This window comes from Polistes fuscatus, unplaced genomic scaffold (assembly GCF_010416935.1).
Source record: "Polistes fuscatus isolate 324 unplaced genomic scaffold, CU_Pfus_HIC Scaffold2, whole genome shotgun sequence".
Classification (NCBI taxonomy): domain Eukaryota; kingdom Metazoa; phylum Arthropoda; class Insecta; order Hymenoptera; family Vespidae; genus Polistes; species Polistes fuscatus.
In genome coordinates, this window is record NW_025113096.1 from 4,157,386 (window position 1) to 4,179,998 (window position 22,613).

Consider the following 22,613-nt stretch of genomic DNA (forward strand, 5'->3'; position numbering starts at 1 on the left):
ATGAATAATTATTAATGATTATATATATATCATTGTTAAAATGAAATAAATATTTTTATAAGTCATGAAAATAAAAAAAAATACAAGAGTTACGCTGCCCTATGCGTCATTTTTTATTTCAATAATTTAATAAACCAATATTATAAATTTTTCTATTTTTCTTTATTATTTCTCAAACGAAGAGACAATTTATAGTATACACCGTATACTTTATTTTCCGTTCAATATCGTAACTGGATATCTATCATACAGAGTTTTTGGGATAAAGTATGAGGAAAGGGTATGAATTTGTGGCAAAAGAAAATTATTCGACGAATTTGCGGATGGATCGGAGTAAGTTCGCGGAAAACGTAAATCTCACTCACGCTCTCTCTCTCTCTCTCTCTCTCTTTCCTTTTTCTCTTTTCCTTCTGAACGAAGAGAGAAAGAACGTGGGAGGGAAAGTTAGAAGGGGGTGGGTGGTGGGGGGCTATAAACAGTCTCGCGTCGCTTTACTACCTCGACTAGGATGGTTATAAAATATTCACGGGAAATATGGCGAAATACGAAGCGAATGAGAACACGTTCCACGTGCGTCAAATTAAAAAATCTTTCTCTCGCATTCTCTCCCGTTATTATTTCTTTTTTCTTTCCCCTTTCCCCTTTTCCGCCATCTCCCCGAACCCCAACCCCCTAAATGGATTACGTATACAAACGAGAAAAAGAAATGGGGAAAAATAGGTACTAGAGAAAATCGTCGGTTAATATTATGGAAAATAAATAATGACGTTTAAATGACAGGACAATTAATTATATATTTAAACGAAAAATATATATACAAACGAGCTGGTCAAATTACGAAATAGTCATTCATTTTAAAAGAGTAATTCGATATGACTTTTAAAAGAAGAAGAAGAAGAAGAAGAAAAATAATTGATAAGTATGAACGCTAGGAAAAAATTTGAATTCCAAGTTTTTCGTATAAATAAAGAAATAATGTGTTTTCCTCGGTAATAAAAAAAAAACACTCGTAGGCCAAAATTTACACCTATGCAGTAAAGTGTACTTTTATATTAGAATCGAGAATGAGAAGAGTAAAGTCCAAAGGATGCGTAGATTAAAAGAAGGTTCGGTAGAACAAACTTTCGAGTGAAAGAGAAAAAGTTATTTTAACGTGTTGTAGAAAATAAAAGATACAAATTTGTGGATGTTTATGTGTTGGAGAAAGTTTAATTCAATATTAAACGAGATATAAGGAATGAGAAAATGGATAAAAATGAAAGAGAAGTTTTAAGGAATCCTTCCAAATACTGATCGAGTAAAGGAAGCATACTGTAGACAGGGCATATATAATGCAACGGACAATCGAAACCCTTGAAATTAGATTTGCCCCTTCCGTAGTTGACTCAGGACGAAGGTCAGCTTTTCCGAAGTATCCGAACAAGTAAAACTTCTTTTTCTTCGACATTCGAACGAGTTCCAATAGGGTAGAAGAGGTTACGAATCGTAAACCACTTCACCTTATTTCTTTCGTTTATTTTAGTACACAATGTTGAAAACAACACGAAGAAACGTTTAAATATTAAACTTCATTTAACGATAATTATCCTGTTAAATATTCTTTCTTTAAATAATTAATATTCGTTTTAATCGTTAAATTAAAAAACATTTTTGCACACAATCAAATAATTTGATATATATAAATGTGTTATTCTTCTAATTTTGATCCTTCAACTTCATTTTAATTTTTTAATCAAATAAGATTTGTTTCATTAGTGATTATATTATTTGAAAAAATGATTTTATCATAATTCAAAATCGAATAATATCTCTGAAGAAAAATTTCTTTTTTTTTTCTATTTTTGTTATATTTATTTAACAACTTTTAAATCCTTCGCGCGAATTGTGTGGAGTATTAAAAAATGAAAAGGGAAAAGTAAAAAGAGGAGAAAGAAAATGCACAGCTCGCGTTATATAATATACATGGGAACGAATTTCTATGAAATTCCCTAAATGACATATTTCCTTCGTAAATTACAAATGATATTCTCATTAAAATATAACGAAATTTGTATTAACCGAACATTTATTATTTCACGAGGAACACTTTATCGTTCGCTTTATTTTCAAAACTCTGATTCCATTGAACATCAATTAAACAACGATATTTGATAATGCAAAAAAACAGGTTTCATGATACAAATCTGTAATAGTCGTTTAACCAGATTATATATGTAGGATGTTTAAATAAAAAAAAAATATAGTGAGGAGTGCGATCAGAAGTAATTTATTAATATAACACTAACTATCGTAGCTGAACTTACACTGAACTGAACTGTCCTCGAACCGAAAACGCTCCTCTTTTATATTCTCTCGCCTTATATCCTTTCCTCCTTTCGTCTTTCCTGCATCCACGCTAAGCACATCCATACACGCATACTCTCTCATTCCCTAACCGAAAAACAACTTTTTGCTTATACTAGATCGTTCTCGAACATTCACATTTCAACGTTTCTCGCTTCTATATTTATCCTACCATAATTAAGGAAGACATTTCTTATACTTCTGCCTAATTGAAAAACAAGTTTACTTATACTCGATTGTTCTTGAATATTCGTATTTCAACGTTTCTTGCTTCTATATTTATTCTATAATAATTATTACTTATTTTCGATTATTCTTGAGTATTCATATTTCAATGTTTCTTACTTCTATATTTATCCTACAATAATTAAGGAAATTATTTCTTATGCCTTTACCTAGCTGAACAACAATTTTACTTATACTCGATTACTCTTGAATATTCATATTTTAACGTCTTTGCTTCTATATTTATTCCAATCCCATACTCGGCCATTCTGCATGTACATTCGTCCTCGAATGTGTCTCTCTCCGAATAGAACATTACAGAATATGCATACATACTACATTGAAATTTCACACACACGCTCGTTATCGGATATATCACTCTCACTCTCATTGTCAGACATATCACCTTCTTCACTAAACCACGGTTTCATATAATCGGCTGCTGTGGATGTTTGCAACGGACCCTCATGCTCTCCAACTCTTCGTACTAAATAACGATTGTTACGCATTTCTTTTATTATCGTATACGGTCCTAAAAACTTATTCGCTAACTTCAGGCCTGGTCCCTGTTGCATACGCTTTATTGCAACCAAATCTCCGTCGCGATAAACCCTAGCTTCGACTCTTTGTTTATTAAACGTTTTGCGATTTTCCCTCTGTACTTTACTAATACTTTCTTTCGCACGCTCTCGTAGTTCATTACGCTCATCCTCAAACATACTAATCAATTCTGATTCTATCATTTCTTTTATCTGCAAATCTTCTTTAAAACGCGGTTTTGTTCCGAACAATAATTGAAATGGAGACATACCAATACTCCTATGTATTGATCAAAACGCATAAGACATACATCGCTGCCTGTATCAATCAATGCCTTGATGCAACAATTATTCACTCGAACGTCAATAACGCACTTCTTTTCTTGAATTCTAAATGTGTTTAAACTTTCTTTTACTACGGGATTTTCTTCGGACAATTCGATGCAATGTGTCCTCGCTCTTTGCAATTGTAGCACGTTGGTCCTTCCTTCTTCTTCTTTGGACAACTATCAGCCATATGGTCAAATGATCCACAAGTAAAACAACTTCTTGTCCGCTTCGTAGATTTCCACCCTCCTGTATTCCAATTCTTCATGTTGTAAGGTCTTCTAACGAATCTCGTATCACCCGGAATTCGATTCTTTTCCTGCAGGGTCACTCCTTCGAAAGCTTCTAGGATATCTGCCTTCGTTCGTAACCTATTTATCTTAGCTTGGTTTTTAAGATTTGCATCTGGAATACCTTCGATGATATAATCTACAATTTCATCTTCATGAATCGGAACTTTGTTTCCGAGTATCACCTTGTTGTGAACGTACTCACGAAATGACTCATCTTTTCTCCAAACACGCTCTTCAAAAATTTTTCGTAGAACTATACGATTTTGCCGATGACAAAATGTGCTTCTTAAATCGGCTAGCAACTCCTCAATGGGTATTGTGACATAATCTGGTTTTGAATAGAACCATTCAAGTGCCTTCTCTTTTAATCTCATGCTGATTAACATACGCACTTGATTATCGTTGAGACTATATGTTGCTCGTAACATTCTCAGCTGTCTTTCCCAATTTTCGTATTCACCCATTTCTCCCTTAAAAACATTCAAAAGGTCAGACACAAGCCTTATATCAACCCTTTCTCTAAAATCTGGATTACTGTAACTTTGTTCTTGCGTTTCAACCAATTGTCGTCGCTCTGTACTAGTACTTGCACCGCGAAGACTTCTAACCAATTCTAACTCACGTCGTACGAGTTCCAATTCTTCCTCCAGTAAATGCTTATCATTTTTTCTAACTTCTTCTTCGCAATTATCATTCAAAAATCTCCCTACATCTTCAGCATCAGGGAATCTTACTTCTTCACACACAACGCGTGGAGCTGTATTTGTTACGTTCTTCTGAGCCCACGCTTCCGACGGATCAACTTCTCTCAACCGTTGTATTAATTCGGTTTTCGTTCCTGAAGTGCTACATCCTAATTCTTTGCACTTCTCCTTGAGTTCAGCAATCGTAGCGTTATTCAGTGACTTCGACATCTTATAAATCTTTTCAACGAACCGACAAACCAAAAACTGTGTCCAACCTCGATCTTTAATACAGACTTAAACCAACGCTGTATAACTTACACGAGGATGCTATTCCCAATACAACCCCGATCTTTAATACAGGCTTCAACTAATGCTGTATAACTTACACGAGGATGCTACACACTACTTCGCGCAACACGAAAATTGACAAAATATGCCCAACCTCGATCTTTAATACAGACTTAACCAACGCTGTATAACTTACACGAGGATGCTACACACTAGCAATTTCAAAAATTACACTCACTCACGGCTTACTTTTTACTCAATCCCGGCTGAGCCCCCAAAATTTGTAGGATGTTTAAATAAAAAAAAAATATAGTGAGGAGTGCGATCAGAAGTAATTTATTAATATAACACTAACTATCGTAGCTGAACTTACACTGAACTGAACTGTCTTCGAACCGAAAAACGCTCCTCTTTTATATTCTCTCGCCTTATATCCTTTCCTCCTTTCGTCTTTCCTGCATCCACGCTAAGCACATCCATACACGCATACTCTCTCATTCCCTAACCGAAAAACAACTTTTTGCTTATACTAGATCGTTCTCGAACATTCACATTTCAACGTTTCTCGCTTCTATATTTATCCTACCATAATTAAGGAAGACATTTCTTATACTTCTGCCTAATTGAAAAACAAGTTTACTTATACTCGATTGTTCTTGAATATTCGTATTTCAACGTTTCTTGCTTCTATATTTATTCTATAATAATTATTACTTATTTTCGATTATTCTTGAGTATTCATATTTCAATGTTTCTTACTTCTATATTTATCCTACAATAATTAAGGAAATTATTTCTTATGCCTTTACCTAGCTGAACAACAATTTTACTTATACTCGATTACTCTTGAATATTCATATTTTAACGTCTTTTGCTTCTATATTTATTCCAATCCCATATATATTATTTCCATATATATATACGTATATTACAAATCCACGTACTTTTCTATTTAAATCACTCGATTTAAATATTATTTTCTTTTAAATTTTGTAACAATAATAACTACGTGGTTATAATTTCGTCAACAAAATTACACATACAAATATATAATACAAATACGAAATTCAAATTATATTCCAACGTTACTTTTGTATAAATTCATGTGATGAATTCATTTTATTATAACAGTTCTTCAAACATTAATCAAATCGTTTTGGTATATATTTTAACAAATTATTGAAAGAACGCAGTTATTTATTTAACGAAATATTAAAAGTTAGTTAAGTTACGATCGATTCCTTTATTCTCTTAATACAATATATATAACAATAACGATTTCGCTATAAAAATGAGCTTTAAACGTTGCAACGAAACGTAACTCGTAAAACTTGCCTTTCAATCGAGGATACCCCGTAATATTACGGATATAAAGATCGTTTTTAATGCGACATATTAACGCGTTGAACTTGTCATGAAATCCGATAAAAGGTAAAATTAATGTCATTACGTTGGTACGCACTTAATCAACGGTCGAATGTTTCCCGTGTTAGCCAATGGCTTGCCAGAGTGACAAAGTGCTCGTTTCCAGAAGGTACTTTCTCATACTTGCTATTATTTAACGGTAAAAAATAAAAAAGACAAAAAATCGGGAGAGAAAAAAGAAAAGACAATGAAACGTTACACGAGGTGTATCAAACATATCGTTTTAAATGAAGTAAAAATTTTCTTTCAACGTCGATTTATCGATCATTATAAATGAACAGCTAATTCATTCTTCAATTTATATACCTTCTAGAGACAATACACGATCGTTGTCGGAAAGATAGAAAAAATCTATCACCAATAATGAATTCGTTCTATCGATGTTACACAACTTCATAAAAAATACAAGATGAGATATTTATAGTTCTCATAAAATATTATAACATGCAATATATAATATTTCAATATTAACAATTCAAACAGTATATATACATATATACGATCTACGTAAAAAATAATACGATCTCGTCTCTCTATAAATGTAATTAATAATTGAAGTATGTAATTTCTAATTTCATAATTTAATACGAGTCAGTATAATTATTCAAAGAATTAAGTACTATAAATTATTTAACAAAATAACGCTAAACATTATATTATACGTGTACAAATACATATGTATAGGGAAAAAAAATAGGGCAAAATAAAAAAGAAAAGAAAGAAAATGACTCTCTTTCCCTCTGTCTCTCTCTCTTGGGGTTATTTCTCATCGTAGGAATCGGCCCGTTTGGCACGTCTCGGGCCATTGGAGCGCGTTTACATGAAAAATCGTACGCAGTCAATAGCAGTGTCGTAGTTAACGATACATCCACTATCCAAATCTGTGTTTGTTATTCCTCGCAAATGACGCGGATTCACCTGCGTTAACGTCAACGAGAAGAAAAAAGAAAAAAGAAGAATGAAAAAAAAAAGAAAAGAACAGACAGGACAAACTGAGCGACACGACGACGACGACGACGACGACGTCGACGACGAAGAAAACGACGACGAAGACGACTACTATGCTATCATCATCGTCGTTAGAGAAAACATCACGCTTTGGAGCATTTCTCGGTTCGTCGAATACGCACCAGCAGTTTTCTTCTTCTTCTTCTTCTTCTTCTTTTTCTTCTTTTTCTTCTTATATATTTTTTTTCTCCCAGTTTGCCCGTTCATTTCTCCTACCAACAGGCAACGAGACTTTCTTCGGGCGTGTCGCACTCAAAATAATGACGCCTCGTGCCAGGGCAAATACGGGTGGGTGCACGTTTTCGACCCTCCGAGCGAGGGCCCATCCGCCCTTCCCTGAAAGTCGTTACGTTTACGTATGTGAAAATCTCGTCCCACCCTGCTACCCCCTACTCACCGCTTTTCTTTCTCTTCCATTCCTATCCGCAATATCCTCCTAAGATTTTTCTTCATTAAGTCGTGTCCCGTTGTCCCTTCCTAAGGCCTCCTTTTTTTTCTTCTTCTTCTTCTTTTATAAGAGAAACAGAGAGAAAGATAGAGGTAAAGGTAGAGTGAGAGGGAAGGGGGGGGAAAGAGATAGCCGAGATGAAATTGAGTTTTGTGAAACTCCTGAGAAAAAGAAAGCAAGAGAGAGAAAGAGAGAGAGAGAGAGTGGTTGGTGGAAAAGAGGAAAAAGGAGGCGAGAGAATAAGGGAAACCAAGCGGGCCGACGGCCAAGTTACTTCAACTAAAAATATCAAAGAACTCGAGTATTTCTTACCCTCTTCTTCTTCTTCTTCTTCTTCTTCTTCTTCTTATTTTTCTTTTTTTTTATCTATCTATTTCTCTCTTCCTTTTATTCTTTATCCCTCAAGCAACACTTTGCCGAGGCCGCAGAACACAGTACCGATATTCGAGCTAATGGGATACTTGGGGCTTACAGGAAAACGAAATTCCTTCCTTCCTTCCTTCCTTCCTTCTTTTCCTTTCTCAAAAGCGTTGAAAGTAAAATGACTGAATTACCGAATGACTCGTCTATTACCTATTCTAATATTCAATCGTTAATCATTTCGATCATATCAACAATTATATTATAATAACAATATTAATTTATTCTATTAAATAACTTTAATCATTTCAAGAAGTATTGTGTATATAATAACAATATTATAATTAATACTAGTCTATGTAAAAAATAGTACAAAAAACTATATACATATATAATATATGTAGAAAAGAAGAAAACGATGATAAGCTTTCAATAAAAACTCGAATATATTCAAAAGGGGTAATGCGTAAACGTGAAAACGTGAAAGGAGGAGAAAAAGAAAAAGAAAAAAAAAGGAAAGAAAGAAAGGAAAAAAAAGAGGACAACGAAGTAAGGAAAAGGTTTTTTGCATTATCGTCACGTGCTATCGTCTTATTACTGGCGCGCACACGTGGTGTAATATTCTCTCCCTCATCTTTTGCTTGCTTGCTTGCTTGCTTGCTTGCTTGCTTCTCCTATTCTCGTAGACGGCATCCTTCTTTTGCTCTTACAGCTTTACCACATTGTTAAGATGCGACAGACGGTTCAGCAACGACAGGGGGATGATCGAATGCTGTCAAAGTTTGTGGAAACCGATGATACATATATCCATCCCTTCCTGCTAATCGAACGCGAACTTTGCCGTAGGAGCAAAAGCTTGCTTTTCCCGATGACGTCGACGTTAGCTGGTGTATCATCTTAGACACACTATCCCCCACCCCCACCCTCCTATCCCTAATACCATTTACCTCGTACCCCACCCACTTTTCTTATTCTCCTTTCTTCCAACCAACCTTTCCTAGTACAGTTTCTCTTCGAAGTCTCGCGTTTATCTTTTCTTATTCTTTTTTTTCACGCACACACACACACATACACACATACATATAATACATAGATATATATACACGTGACTTTTATCCAGAACGATCGTAATAACGGACGCCATCTAGGTAACCATCCTTTCTTCTTCATCCCATATCGTTTCATCGAAGAAAAATACAGGACTCCGTGTGTCGCGGGTTAGACTCGCGAAAACGTGAGCCGAGTTTCAATTCTAAAAATCGGTCGTTACCACCTGATGGAATCCAATCTCATAAAGGTTCGAAGATACTTTCCCCAGGTGATTTCAACGTTAATATGACCGCGAGTTTGCCAAGATCATCCTTTACTTTTATATATATATATTTTTTTTTTTTTTTTTTTCTTTAGTTTTGCGAAGAAAATTTCTATCCTACGCGCGGCTAAGTTTCATCGTTCGGAAAAAATCTAAGGGCTCGAAGAAAAAAAAACAAGGTAGCGTTCGTACTTTATCGACGGAGCGTGCGGTTGTGAAATATGTAAAACGCGTAGGTCGGTGTTTCTCCTAAGAGATCGATGAAAGAACAACGGAATAGCATTTTCAAAGAGATCCGCAAGGATTACCAAACTTTCCTAGCGGTTATGAAGGATCTTCTTAGCTAAAGTCGAGCCCGGAATACGATCGTTCTCTTGATTACAATACTTTTTCTTTCTCTTTTTCTCTCTCTCTACATTTTTGGCGAATTCTCTTCATTATGTAAAAGAAGAATTGTAAAATAATCCTAGTAAAAAAAAATTCGATTCTACGATGAATCTTCTTGGAGACGGGGGACAAGAAAAAGTAAATCGAGTTCGTCGAATAAGATTTGCTATTCTTTTTTTGTTTCGTAACTTTTTTCGTATACCTACACCACATATACGAGAACACGTGTATCATTTAATTAACGTAAAATTGAATTCTCTGCGTTATTTATTTATTTTTTAAGTTTCATCGTGTTACGTTGTAAAAATAAAAAAAAATAAAAGAAAGAAACAAAGTAACGTATGACGATCATATTTAAAAGTTACAGCAACTGATATTTATCAAGTTACGAATATTGGAAAAATTGAAAAGAATAGTCAGAATGACACGATGATAAAAAAGGGATGCGAGTAAATAAAGTCGATCGTTTCCGTATCGACGATCTTTCATACGGCATAGAAATGTAACGCGTGCACTTTGTCAGAAATCGTGGCGGTGGGTGGGGCGAGTTGAGGACGGGAGGTGGGGGGAGAGGGTAGGGGTAGATTCAGCCAGAAATCGCGAATGCCACTCACGAACATAGAAATATTCCTCTACCCGTGGAATAACGCTAGAGAAGACGATCGGGAATGTGATTTTAAGTTTTGATATGTAGGATGAGACGGTGTATCATCGTTCTACCAGTCCGTGCACGTTCCAATGCGTTCTTTCGTCCGTTTCCTATGTTCGTCGTATAGTTTATTAATCATCTACGTATACGCTTATATATGAAGATAAAAAAAAAAAAAAAAAAAAACAAAACAAAAAAAAAAAGAAATAATAAACAAATATAAGAAATACAGTCCTATAATTACAACACAAATTTATACCAAAAAAAAGGAATGAAACACGAAATGATTTCTTGTCTTATTTAAGAAGGAAAAAAAAATGATAATATCCTATCATATATTCGGGATACGCATATATTATTTTATTATACGTGAAAAATGATGTGATAGAATAGAAAGAAAAAAAAGGAAAATATAAGAAGGACGACGGTATAAGTCAGAGATGGAAAACCGATGCTGGAACGAGTGAAAAGGTACGTCAGCATCGAAGCACACCGGTTTCCTAGCAAAGAAATTGGATTTTCGTGTGGAAAACGCGGAACGATTCCGCTCACGTTCCGCATGATTTTATCTCCTCTCGACGAACGCGATTCGCTAGTCACGGATCGCGCCTAGCGGAGAAATGATTTCTAGGCTAATGCATAGCCCGTATAAAGACGTGACAATATCGAGTAGTAGTAATGTTTCCTCCTTTTTATTATTTTATATTTATTTTTTTTTTCCTTTAAATAAATAAAAATCAATCATACTGTATATAATTATACGCGTTCGTTGTACTCGTATACAATCGAGAGATTTATTTTGAAAGTAAACCAATCCCATTTGTCAATTTGTCCGTTGTTAATCGTAGTAACATACGTGTAACATCACCTTTAATTAACTCTTGTAACAAATATATATTTTCTAAAAATATACGACTTAATTCATATAAAAATACCTATAACACTAAAATAATTTTCCTCCCAAGGACGTTTGAAAAAAAAAAGAAAGTACATTTAACCAAAGAAAAATTCATTAAAACGTTGAGAGAGTCGGACTTAGTCTGATTTGCGAGCAAACTTTTGTAGACGAATTTTTTTTTTGTTGAAAAATATTAAGATTAAGCTCAGAAGGATAACGCGAAAGGGAGACAGAGAAAGTTCATACTTGTTCTAATCGGATCTCGGTTGACTCGAATTTCCACGTTAGGAGAAAAGGAGGTGGATGAAGAAGAAGATTGTGGATGGAGGGAGGAAGAAAGGGATGGTTGTTGCGTCAGGGACCAAGAAAAGAAGGGCGGAGGGGGGGGTTGGAAGTAGGAGTAGGTATCCTAGCAGCTGGCGGCGTCCTTTCAACGTTATGCCGGATGACAATAAACCATGGGACACAGTACACCGGCACCGTAGAAGAGGAGAAGGCAGCCAGGATTTACGCGGGATTGTATTACCGTGCCATGTACCGCAGCTGCCTTGGTATCGCATTTTATAACGTGTTACCACTGACATTAGTATCGTCGTTTCGCGTACCGCGAACTATCCATCCATCCCTCTCTTTTACTTTCTTTCTTTTACATCCCTTTTTTCTCATTTAAACTCAAAGCGCGTTGCGAGGGCCTACGAGGCGAGAAACGGCCCTTTGTTCTGGACGCACTGCCGCCCTTTTCATCTTCCACAATTTTGTTATATACCAGCGGAATTTTGTTCAATCTCTAAGGGAAAAGAGAGAGAGAGAGAGAAAAAGAGACCCTTTTTTAATCTTCTTAAATTGAACTAATTTTTTGATAGTCGGACTTGTGGAGAAAAAAAAAAGAAATAATAATGTAAGAAATGTGTGATAGTACACTTTGGTAATATATTTATTATGTATTATTTATATTATTTTCTTCGGACAATTCTAATTCTTTTTTATTTTTTTTTAAATGTACAATTCATCAAGTTTTATTATCTTTTATTGAAATTAATCATCGTAGACTTTTTTTATTTCTCCCTTAAGGATATATAATTTATTGTTATCTTTTAGAAACACGGGGAAGGGATAATCTAATCCAAACATAAGACCACACTAATTTTACTGCATATTCATGTTCCTAGTGTACGTATGTATAATATCGTGGATCGAAATTTCAACGTTAGAACGTCACGTAACATAAATTTATCGCCAAGTACACACAGTCGTCTTATCCTCTACGTAAAATCGGTCATCGAGTCAGCGAATAACGACGAGGAAAGCTTACACACACACACACACACACACATATATATATATATATAACTATGCAGATGCATACATATATGTATAGGTGGCAGTTTTGCTTCTCCAAAATTCGCGAGCTTTCTCTCGGTGAACGTCGACTTGAATATTCAATGACATCGTAACTATTATTACCGTTAAAACCGATATCCTTGTAGGTATTAGATACACCAACACACATATATATAGAATCTAGAGAAGGTTGGAAAGCCACATCGTGTTCTTGGGAATTAGGCGCAAGAGACGACAACGATGACAATGACGATGACAATGGCAACAACTATGAAAACGATAACAATATTAGCTAACCGTTACGATTAAAATTACAATCCCGACGTATTCACCGGGTCCTATAGCGAGAGATAAAGATAGAAATAGAGAAAAAAAGATAGATAACTTGGATGAGTTCCTCTCTCGTGTGCTGCTTTTAATTATCATTAAAGTAAGGAAATTAATAATTAGACAGGGTAATCGCGTTAACGGGCATCGAGTTTTAAAACAGTTCCACAAATATTGCGATCATTTTCTCTCTCTCTCTCTCTCTCTGTTTCTATCTTTTATTTTTATTCTTTCTATCTTACGAAAATGATAACAACGCGAAATAGTAGACAACGATAACGGGAACGACAAAAAAAAGAAAAAAGAAAGAGAGAGAAAAACGACCATGGGGGGTGAGAAAAAAAGATAAAGAGACAAAACGAGTTGGTTATTCCGCGCACACAGCGATAGTAATTTTTCTCTGGAAAGTGAGATTCAATTTCAAGTAGGACTCCACGCATCGGGTTACAGATCTTTGTGTCACTCTAGCTCTCCTTCGGGAACACCCCAGTTCAGAAGGAATACCGGGTCCTGAGGTATCAGATTTTTATTAGGATTCTTCCTACGTATATTTTTTGTCTCTCTTTCTCTCTCTTTCCTTTCCTTTTCTCTTTCTCTTTTTATTTCTCTTTCTTGCTTTCTTTCTTTCTTTCTTTCAATCTTTCTCCCTTTTCTAATCGTCTACCCTTCGATCCTAGTAGTAGTAGTAATAGTATTAGTTAATCCATCGTCGTAGCACTTTTCGTTCATCAACCGATAAGTCCATCGTTCTAACGACCTAACGATTTCTCTTCTAGGGTTTTTTCAAATTCCACACGCGTCAATCTCATTTCCCCTTACCTTTTCCCCCCGCTTCCTCCCTCCTCTACCATCACTTTTTTCTTTTCGAAATACCTCCGCTACTAACTCTTTCTCTCTATCTATCTGTCTCTATCCTTCTCAACTATCTTCCAGTGTTGAAACACGACTATGACGAACGAGCTTTAGAAATATAACTACACACACCAAACGAATTTAATAATAACCGATCTTCAACGGTTAGTTAACGTAGTTGCTCTTCTATTTTGATCTAGACGATAAATCAGGGATCAAAGAACTGTCCAAGATGATAGGTCTATAAGCTTATCATGATCTCTCTTCTTTTTACTATATATATATATATATAGTATTAGTATATAAAAAGTGATGTCAAATCGCGCATATGAAAAATGATGACATATTTATTTAAAGTCACGCGGTGTACCCCCAAGAGAAATATAAATTTGTATATAATATGTTACCGCGAAAAACCGAAATTGGATAATGTCAAGATTCGCATGATGAAATGTCAACAGATACCAAATAATTCGGTGAATGACCGAACATTTGAATTTATTCTTGAACATTAATATTTCGAACATAACGCACCAAACGATCATATGAATCTTGACATCGTCTAATTTCAATCTTTCACGGTAACACACATACACACACATATATATATATATATAGATATATATTATATATAGTTAGGATCGATAGTTGAACTTAACCAGTTTGTGCCGTTCCCGTAGAAGGCGAAATCCAAGGAGACATTCGATCGAAGCGTGCCAGCAATCGACTCTTAATGAAGGGCCACTCGTCAACGAAAAGGGACGTTTGATGTTGGTCCCGTGTGTCTCCTAGCAAGTAGTACTAGCAACCCTATTGGTAGTGGAAACGCGTACTATACATCTAACTGTATATAATAGTAATAGTAGTTGATGTAATAGTAGTAGTAGTAGTAGTAGTAGTAACGTCCTCGAAACGTTCAAGCACTCGAAGCACGTTGTATGTCGGTGGTGGCTCGTCGACCATCGACGATACATTCGTTACATCATAATTGGATCACACGCTCGAACTCGTATCCTCCAGCTCCTCCTCTCACATCTGCAGCAGTACCAATCTTCCACTCAGACGACACTCAGCTCAATATGTGACGGCAACGCCACCCCACAATTACCTTTTTAACTTTCAATATATCAGGCAGCTGGTCAATTCTCTTTAATCGGTGTAGGTAGGTGTTGTACGTTGTCATACCATGAGATAAAGAAAGAAAGATATATAGATATATAGATAGATGGATAGATGGATAGATAGAAAGATCTTGAACGATCTAGCCTATTACACGCACGGTCATGGCATTGTTCCTTCATTTGCGGTATTTACAATCGAATAACTCTTCCTATATAATCCCATTGATTAATTAACGCTTTTGTTCGTTCTTATGGAAATATTTTCTTGATGAGATATATACGTGTAAAACGATAGAAAGAGAGAGAGAGAGAAATAATAAACGAATAATGATGGATAAACGTGACGGTGAAAAATAATATTAAAAAAAAAAAAAAAAAAAACAAAGAGAAGAAAAACTTCAATTGGTAGTTTTATCATGCAGGAAGCTTGTATAAATGCACCAGACAATCCTAATTAATTGCTATAGAATAATCCGTTGAATACAAATATATTATTTATACTATTCTATTCTAAAACAATGAAGAAATATAACGAGCATGGTGTTTTATGCTTTATAGTTAGCGTAGTTAAATTATAGGAGAAGGTGGACCACGGGTGGCCGAATCGATGCGTACCAATACGATATAACCTAATCCATCGTATCGATTAGGAAATATAACTCGATTTCGGCGAACCGATTTACCAGGGCAAATGGTTTAACCCTCCGACTTGAAAAAGGGCTAGGAGGGTTAAACTAAAGGTGAAGGGGGAAGTCAGGGAATTGAGAGGGGGGTGGGTGGGGTGTCAAAGCGTAGAATAGCTGCTTACTTCGTGTTTCGTTCCTTCGGCACACCCTTAAACGCTCTTTCCTTGCGGAGTTTTCTCCTTAAGTCTTATTTCTCGTCACCCTCTTCGGACCATTTCGATCTTTCGATGAAATTGAGGAGGCCCACCTCTTTACCCCTCACCCTCCCATCACCGATTATCCTCAATTTAGTTCCGTTGGTCTAGTGAATTATATTTTTTATTACTTTTCCCTTCCATATATTTCTTCAATTCCTAATAATATCGTATGGAAAAGTGAATAGACAAAAAAAAGAAACACAAGAAATGATAATTACTCGTTCCTATCGATTTCCATTTATGCTCGTGTGATATAAATGAATAAAATTATCTATCATGAAAATTAACACGAATATTTTTCTATATTCAATTATACGTATGTATATACGTTTGCGCTTATACTTACGAAAAAAGATTAATTTTTTTCTTTTTTTTTTTTTGATCCGCGTAAACAATAAATATAATTCAATACGAAAACACATTTAATTTGTTGTAATATACGTAAAATTAATTTTTAAATTCATATATCCGAAAATATTAAATACAAATCTACTCGAATGTATTGTATTACATTATTATTATTATTATTATTATTATTATTATTATATATAAGTACTTATTAGTCATAATTTTAGAAATGAAATTTTCAGTCCAACTAGACGCGTATAAAGGGAATGAAGGAAGGTTTTAGGTGGTGCATGTCCGGAAGAGATTTATTTGTTTTGCAGAGAAAAAGATAGAAAGAGAGAGAGAGAGATAAAGAGACAGACAGACAGACAGACAGACAGAAAGATAGACAGACAGGAGAGAAAGAGAAAGAGGAAAACCAGTAGGAGGAGGGGGGAGGAGGAGGATACTTTCTCGGTCAGAAGCGTCGACGGATTTCAACCGGCGACTGCAATGGCGGCTGCTTTAGAGTGGGTGCAGAAGCTCGAGGAAAAGCGAAGATTAATCGCGTTCCCAGCGTCCGGAGGGGGTCAGAGAGGGGAAGGGGTAATAGTGTTTACTGCGAATAAATTGGCTTCCGTTCTATCTCGCCCCACCCCTCCCCCTGCAGCTCTCCCCCGCGAAAGGCAGGCGCCGCAAAATTTTTGAGCTTTTCTAAGTTTCGTAAACGTAGAATTATTATATACCTTTATACGGTTTCCATAGAAACACAGAAACGTTTTCAATATGTGTTGTGTACGTACGTTCGCGTATATATGCGTGTGTATGTGTGTGACGCGTATTATATATTATACCGAAAGTATAAAAAATTGATTCCATCCGATCCAGCAGAAACCGTACGTATTTTGTAAACTTCGCGTAACGTTCTAAATGAAGAGAAAAAAGAATAACAAAAACTTTGTTTGTCTACTTTTTTTATTCTTTTTTTTAGATGATAACGAAGGGATGGAGAGAAAAGGAAATAGAAATGGGAAAATTATATTGTGAAATTATTTAATAATTTTTCAATCGTGAATAAAGATAGAACAATGGAGAGAGAGACACGGTTTTATATTTTTCTTTTTATTTTTTAAACGTAATCAAACGTAATTATTTATTATTATTATTATTATTATTATTATTATTATGATTTTCATAAAAAGAATCGTACAAACCTCGAGGCTAGAAACCAATTTTGCTTGGATAAAAATTTACGTACGATATGAGAGTAATTTCTCTTTTTGTTTTTTCTAATGATCAAAAGTAAAAACGTCTTATCGCATAGTTTGCGTGTCCTCTTAATCTTAATCTTATTTTTCTTGGATCAAAACAACCGACGACAATCAAGAAGATTCGCGGAAGATGAGGGAAAATGAGATGCTTGATATCATCATCGCAACACTGGCCATAGTCCAACTTTTCGAAAGGGCCTCCCTTCCCCTTCCCCCATTATTTCACCATTAAACTTTTTCGCTCGATAGTGTTTCGTTAGGAATGAGAAGACAGACCGACGGTGTAGAGAAAAATAAAAAGAGAGAGAAAGAGAGAGAGAGAGAGTGAAAATAGAGTGGGTGCGTTGCTGGGGAGTTGAGGAGGGAAGAGGGGGGCCTGCAAAGAGAGAAGAGAGAGGGTAGTCGATATTTTCAGTAAATTAATTTTCCGCCACGTTCCGTTCTCTCAACTTAATGATCCCGAAGAAAAAGCAATATTTATTGCATCTCCTCCTCATTCACTCTCTCTCTCTCTCTCTCTTTCACACACACATACTCTCTCACACTCTTTCACATTCTCTTTCTCTCTCTCTCTCTCTCTGTTTTCTCGTTTTCTTGCTTAGGTCTGACTGCACGCACGAGTAAGAAAGACTCGGCGGGACTTTGCCAGTGATCTTTCTCTCTATCTCTGTTTCTCTTTATATTCTCTTACTCACTCTCATACCGTCTGTCTATCTATCTTTCTTTCTTTCTTTCTCTTTTTCTTTTTCTTTTTTTCTTTTTAACGTCGCGTCTGATTGCTTCCTGCCGTTGGGAAATATGAGCGGACGTTTATAGGATCGTGAAGGCGAAACCTTCCTCTCCTCCGTAGCCTAAGCTCGATTATTTATGGTATTTGTCGGTAGCTGTTAACCAACTTATGCGTTACGCCAGGCACGCGAGACGTTTTAATGATACTTTGAGGAACGAACATTGCCGACGGCAAGGTTTTACCTCCCTACCTAAAGCCACCCAACCAACCCCCCCTTACTCACCACCCCCTCGTTTTGAAACCTCTTCCTTCCCTTCTTCCCTTGTCGACAAACTCTACGAACGGGGAATGAGAGGAAGATATTTACTGTAACGCGTTAGAAGTGTCGCGACTGAAAAATAGCGCGCCTTTTTTATTTTATTTCTTTTTATTCTCCGACGATAAAATTTGATTTACGAGAAATTGTAACGTTTTCGATTCACTTTAAACAAAATTTTACGAGCTAAGACTCGATGAACGGATTTTCTTTTTCCTCCTCAAAGAAAATTGTCTTTTCCTATTCTATACGTGTGCTTCTCAATGTGCGCGCGTGTATGTGTTATGTGTTTTTCCATCAAGCATCAGGACGTTCGAATTATTCAGATAAATTTCTTTAAATCTCGATCATCCATTTGACGTCTCGTTTATATCGATCAACGTTAAGACATCCTTCAGAGGATTTAATTTATTGAAATTAAACGTCTCATAAATATATTCTAAAGTTCGTGATATATGACGAAGGAAAAAGAGAAAGAGAGATAAACAGAGATAATATCAAATTAATCAGTTGATCGATCTCCCTGTTTACTTATCCGGAAAGTAGGATAATATAATGCCAAGCTATTGTGAGGTTCGTGTTCTAGTTTGGTTTGGCCCATACCAAACGTCCAGTGAATGTTCCCCATTCTGTTTCTCCCCCTCTCTCTTTCCCTCTCTCTCTCTCTCTCTTTCACTTCCTCTACTTCTTTATACAATATTCACATTCCCAGTTTTTATCCGCATCACCGGATCACTGTCACTAGAAACGTTATTCTTATAGGATTTCAGGACAAAATCTAGAAAAAGGAAGAAAAATAAAATAGAAAGAAGTAGGAGAAGGAGGAGGAGAATGCGTGATGCATTATGTATCTCTGTCTCTTTCTATCCCTATAACCGAAGTTAATGCTATTCATGAGTCCACGTGATTATCGGAAAACTATATTTATCCTGGTACCGCATTAAATCCCTGTTTCGACGTTGTCCCTTTTCACGAGACGCTTTTCGAGGATATCTAACCTACCCTACCCTACCCTACTCTACCAACCGTGCTTATCCGTTCATTTTCTTTCTCTTCTTGCTGGAAGAAAGAGAACTAGTTTCTCTCGTAGATGTCCTTTAACATCGTACGAAAAAGAAAAAAAAGAAGAAGAAAAAAAAAAAAAGAAAAAGGGACAAAGATAAATATCGATGACGAGGATGAAAATAAAATCCGTGACATAGGTTCGACGGGTGAGCCTTAGACTCCTAGCACGAAAAGCAACATCCTCCCTACTCTTCGCAAAATCCCTCGAGTCAACGCCAATATACACAGAGATAAGAGAGAGAGAGAGAGATATCTAAATATATACATATATGTATATATGTATATATATGTATGTATGTATGTATGTATAAGTACCTACGCTCCGATCCTGTCAGAGTTAATAACCGTATCTGCATCTTTTATAAGCTTCACGTTATCTCTCCTAAAGCCCCGAGAGCGAAATCGTGATACAACGATGTACCCCCCCCCTTCGTTCTCGTTCTCTCTCTCTCTCTCTCTCTCTTTCTCTCTCTTTTCCCTCTATCTTCGTCTAGTGTTCTTTGAAAACACCTCGATTATCGAAAAATTCGATATTCAAAGGCTAATCTCAATCACATCAAATTAATAGATTCTATACTACATAAACGCGATATTTTGAAGAATTAAAGAACAATATTAAGCTCTATTGTATATATAAAAGATAAATATTTAATTGGATATAATGGAAAAGTGGTATATCATCATCGGCATCATCGTTATCATCGTCATAATCATTATAATTATTTTCTCTCTATATATAGGTAAATAGTAATAATTAAATCGATAGCGTATTCGCGTATTTAAACTAAATACGTTTAATTAATAATTATGGTATAATATTGCAATTAAATACATTTCAAACTAATTCGATAATCTCTAAATTTCTTCTTATATGTATAACATAATACAAAATAATATTCTTATTATTATTAATAACAATTAAATGATTGGTTGTGTAAATCTGTTATGTCTTTTTTTTTTATTATTTTTTATATTTCATTGTCATTATTTACAATCGAATTTATTTTCTATGTTACAGACTTCCACCACCGCAACAGCAGGTGACCGTAGGTTCCTTGGGAGGTGGATTAGGAAGCGGGGCAGGTAATGGCGGTACAGGAACTGTCGCAGCACAAAATCAAGCGATGGTTATGCCAGGCTTTCCCCTTAGAGCCGCGGCAGTACCCCATTACTCACCTTATTCGCCATCGCGTTTTCACATCGACAAACGTTGTCAACACAGATGCTCTTGGAAATGTTCTTCAATCGCCTTGATACTACTCGCCGTAGCACTAACTGCCATGCTCGCGTATTTTGCTGGTAAGCTAAGCCCACGAACTAAATTTTATTTAACACAATTAACCCTTTTAATATTATACTTTAATCTTTGAACACCTTGTCATTCTTAACCGTTAACTTCTGATTGCTCGAGATACTAAGAAATTACTATCGTTGACCCGTTTGAATTCTATGGACGCATATATGCGTCCGTAATCCACTGATTATTTTCGTTGGACGCATACATGCGCTTATTTATTTTTTCTACCCACCTTTGCTCGAAATTCTTTTCTTTTATTTTATCAAAGTAATTCACATTAACAATCAAATCATGCCCAGTTATTCAACGATTGCAATTGTTAAGCATGTTCTACACTCGAACGGGTTAATATTAGATTTTTTTTTTTTACTGACACGATAGGTATAAGGGTTGTTTCATTCTTTTAGAGTACAGAAAATATCGAGAACAATTGAACCACTAGTCAGGCTCGTGCTTATTGCTTTTTAAATCAAATTTCTTATCACGAGTCTCAATCGTTGTTGGTGTAATACAATAACAATAAATTTATTAAAATAAATAGGTATTAAACTTATACGTATATCATCGATAAGTTCATTTACATTGAAAATAGTTTAATCGTCATAATTGAACTCGTCTTGCGCGAAAAAGAAATTGAAAAGATAAAAAGAAAAACAACATTTCAACATCAATGAAGCTGGATTTAATTGTAAAATAATTAACAAAAAATGAGAGATAAAGAAAGAGAGAGAGAAAGAGAGACTAATTTCTCTTTCAATATTTATCCACGAACGAGAAAGTACAGTACGACCGACGTTTTTCGCTCGGATAACTCGAGTCGGTTATTAATTTTTCACCAGTTAACTGTTCTCGTGTCTCTTTTATATTTTGACTGTTCCTGAGATTTTTCAAGAGAAAATTATTCGTAATGCCAATGTATGATCGCTTATAACGATCCTTTTATTTATTTATTTTTTTTTTTCGTTACACATTGTACTTCGTCGAGATAAAAGTACACGTTGCCTGTCAAAGAAATTTCAAGCTAATAATAGATAACCCCTTTGATAGAAACGAAAAAATAAAAAATATTTTTCCGAGCGGCAGTGGGTGGCAGGTGCGGGGGTGTTTGTGATGATAAAAGAGAAAACGAATTGTTAATTAAACAACATTATCATCATCAACATCATCATCGAGAAAATTTCATCACATTGTCTGCCTCTAAAAACGAATTAATATTCAATAATACTAAATTAAACGACAAATAATTATATAATAATAATAATAATAATAATAGTAATGATGAGATGATAATAATCATTTTTATTATTATTATTATTATACTGAACATTATCGTAATACTTTGAGATTCATTATTGCGGTGAAGAATCGTTCATGGTACTCGGTATTTGATATTTTTCTTTTTCTTTTTTTTCTTTTTTTCTGTCGATTTTCCAATCGGTTTCGATCGGAAAATTACGATCGGCCATGCAGCAGGAATTGTATGGAGAGGGGCCATCGGGATTGGTAAAGTTCGTTACACGCTAATGCGGATTCGTTATCGTCATTATCGTTCTTTAATGTGAAATTGCCGCGGTCTCGGTCCTCTTTTACGAGAGGGTGGAAATTTTATCGCTAAATAATTCGCTGGTAGAATAATTAGCAGAGTGGTCGGTGCCGCGATCGATTTTTTCCCTAAAAATAAATCGAAATATCTATCCTTATTACACCGGATATCTCATTTTTAACGACACACGAGCTTTAATTTCCAATCCTATTAGTCTTATAAACAAAAATGTTTCAAATAAAACTTGTTAAGTTGTATGAGAGAGAGAGAGAGAGAGAGAGAGAGAGAATATAATACGCGTTACGGACTACTTCGTAAAAAATATATCGTACAATACACTGCACAGTATCAA

General features: G+C 35.3%; 1 protein-coding gene and 2 long non-coding RNA genes across 12 annotated transcripts in view; 1 reads left to right on the forward strand and 2 right to left on the reverse strand.

Moving 5' to 3' along the window:
* The window catches only part of LOC122516645 (teneurin-a), a 545,517-nt gene that overhangs the window by 480,026 nt on the left and 42,878 nt on the right, over positions 1-22,613 (forward strand). For all 10 annotated transcript variants that reach the window (XM_043634626.1, XM_043634627.1, XM_043634621.1 and 7 more), the window contains one exon: positions 20,440-20,720. In XM_043634626.1, the coding sequence (XP_043490561.1) occupies positions 20,440-20,720 (281 nt within the window). The remainder of the gene's footprint in view (positions 1-20,439; positions 20,721-22,613) is intronic.
* LOC122516650 lies at positions 7,323-7,624 on the reverse strand. Its single transcript, XR_006303635.1, has 2 exons — positions 7,532-7,624; positions 7,323-7,470 (listed from the first exon to the last, which is right to left on the reverse strand). It is a non-coding gene; the product is annotated as an uncharacterized LOC122516650 (long non-coding RNA).
* On the reverse strand, positions 7,948-14,735 carry LOC122516649. The gene is made up of 2 exons (XR_006303634.1): positions 14,368-14,735; positions 7,948-8,155 (listed from the first exon to the last, which is right to left on the reverse strand). It is a non-coding gene; the product is annotated as an uncharacterized LOC122516649 (long non-coding RNA).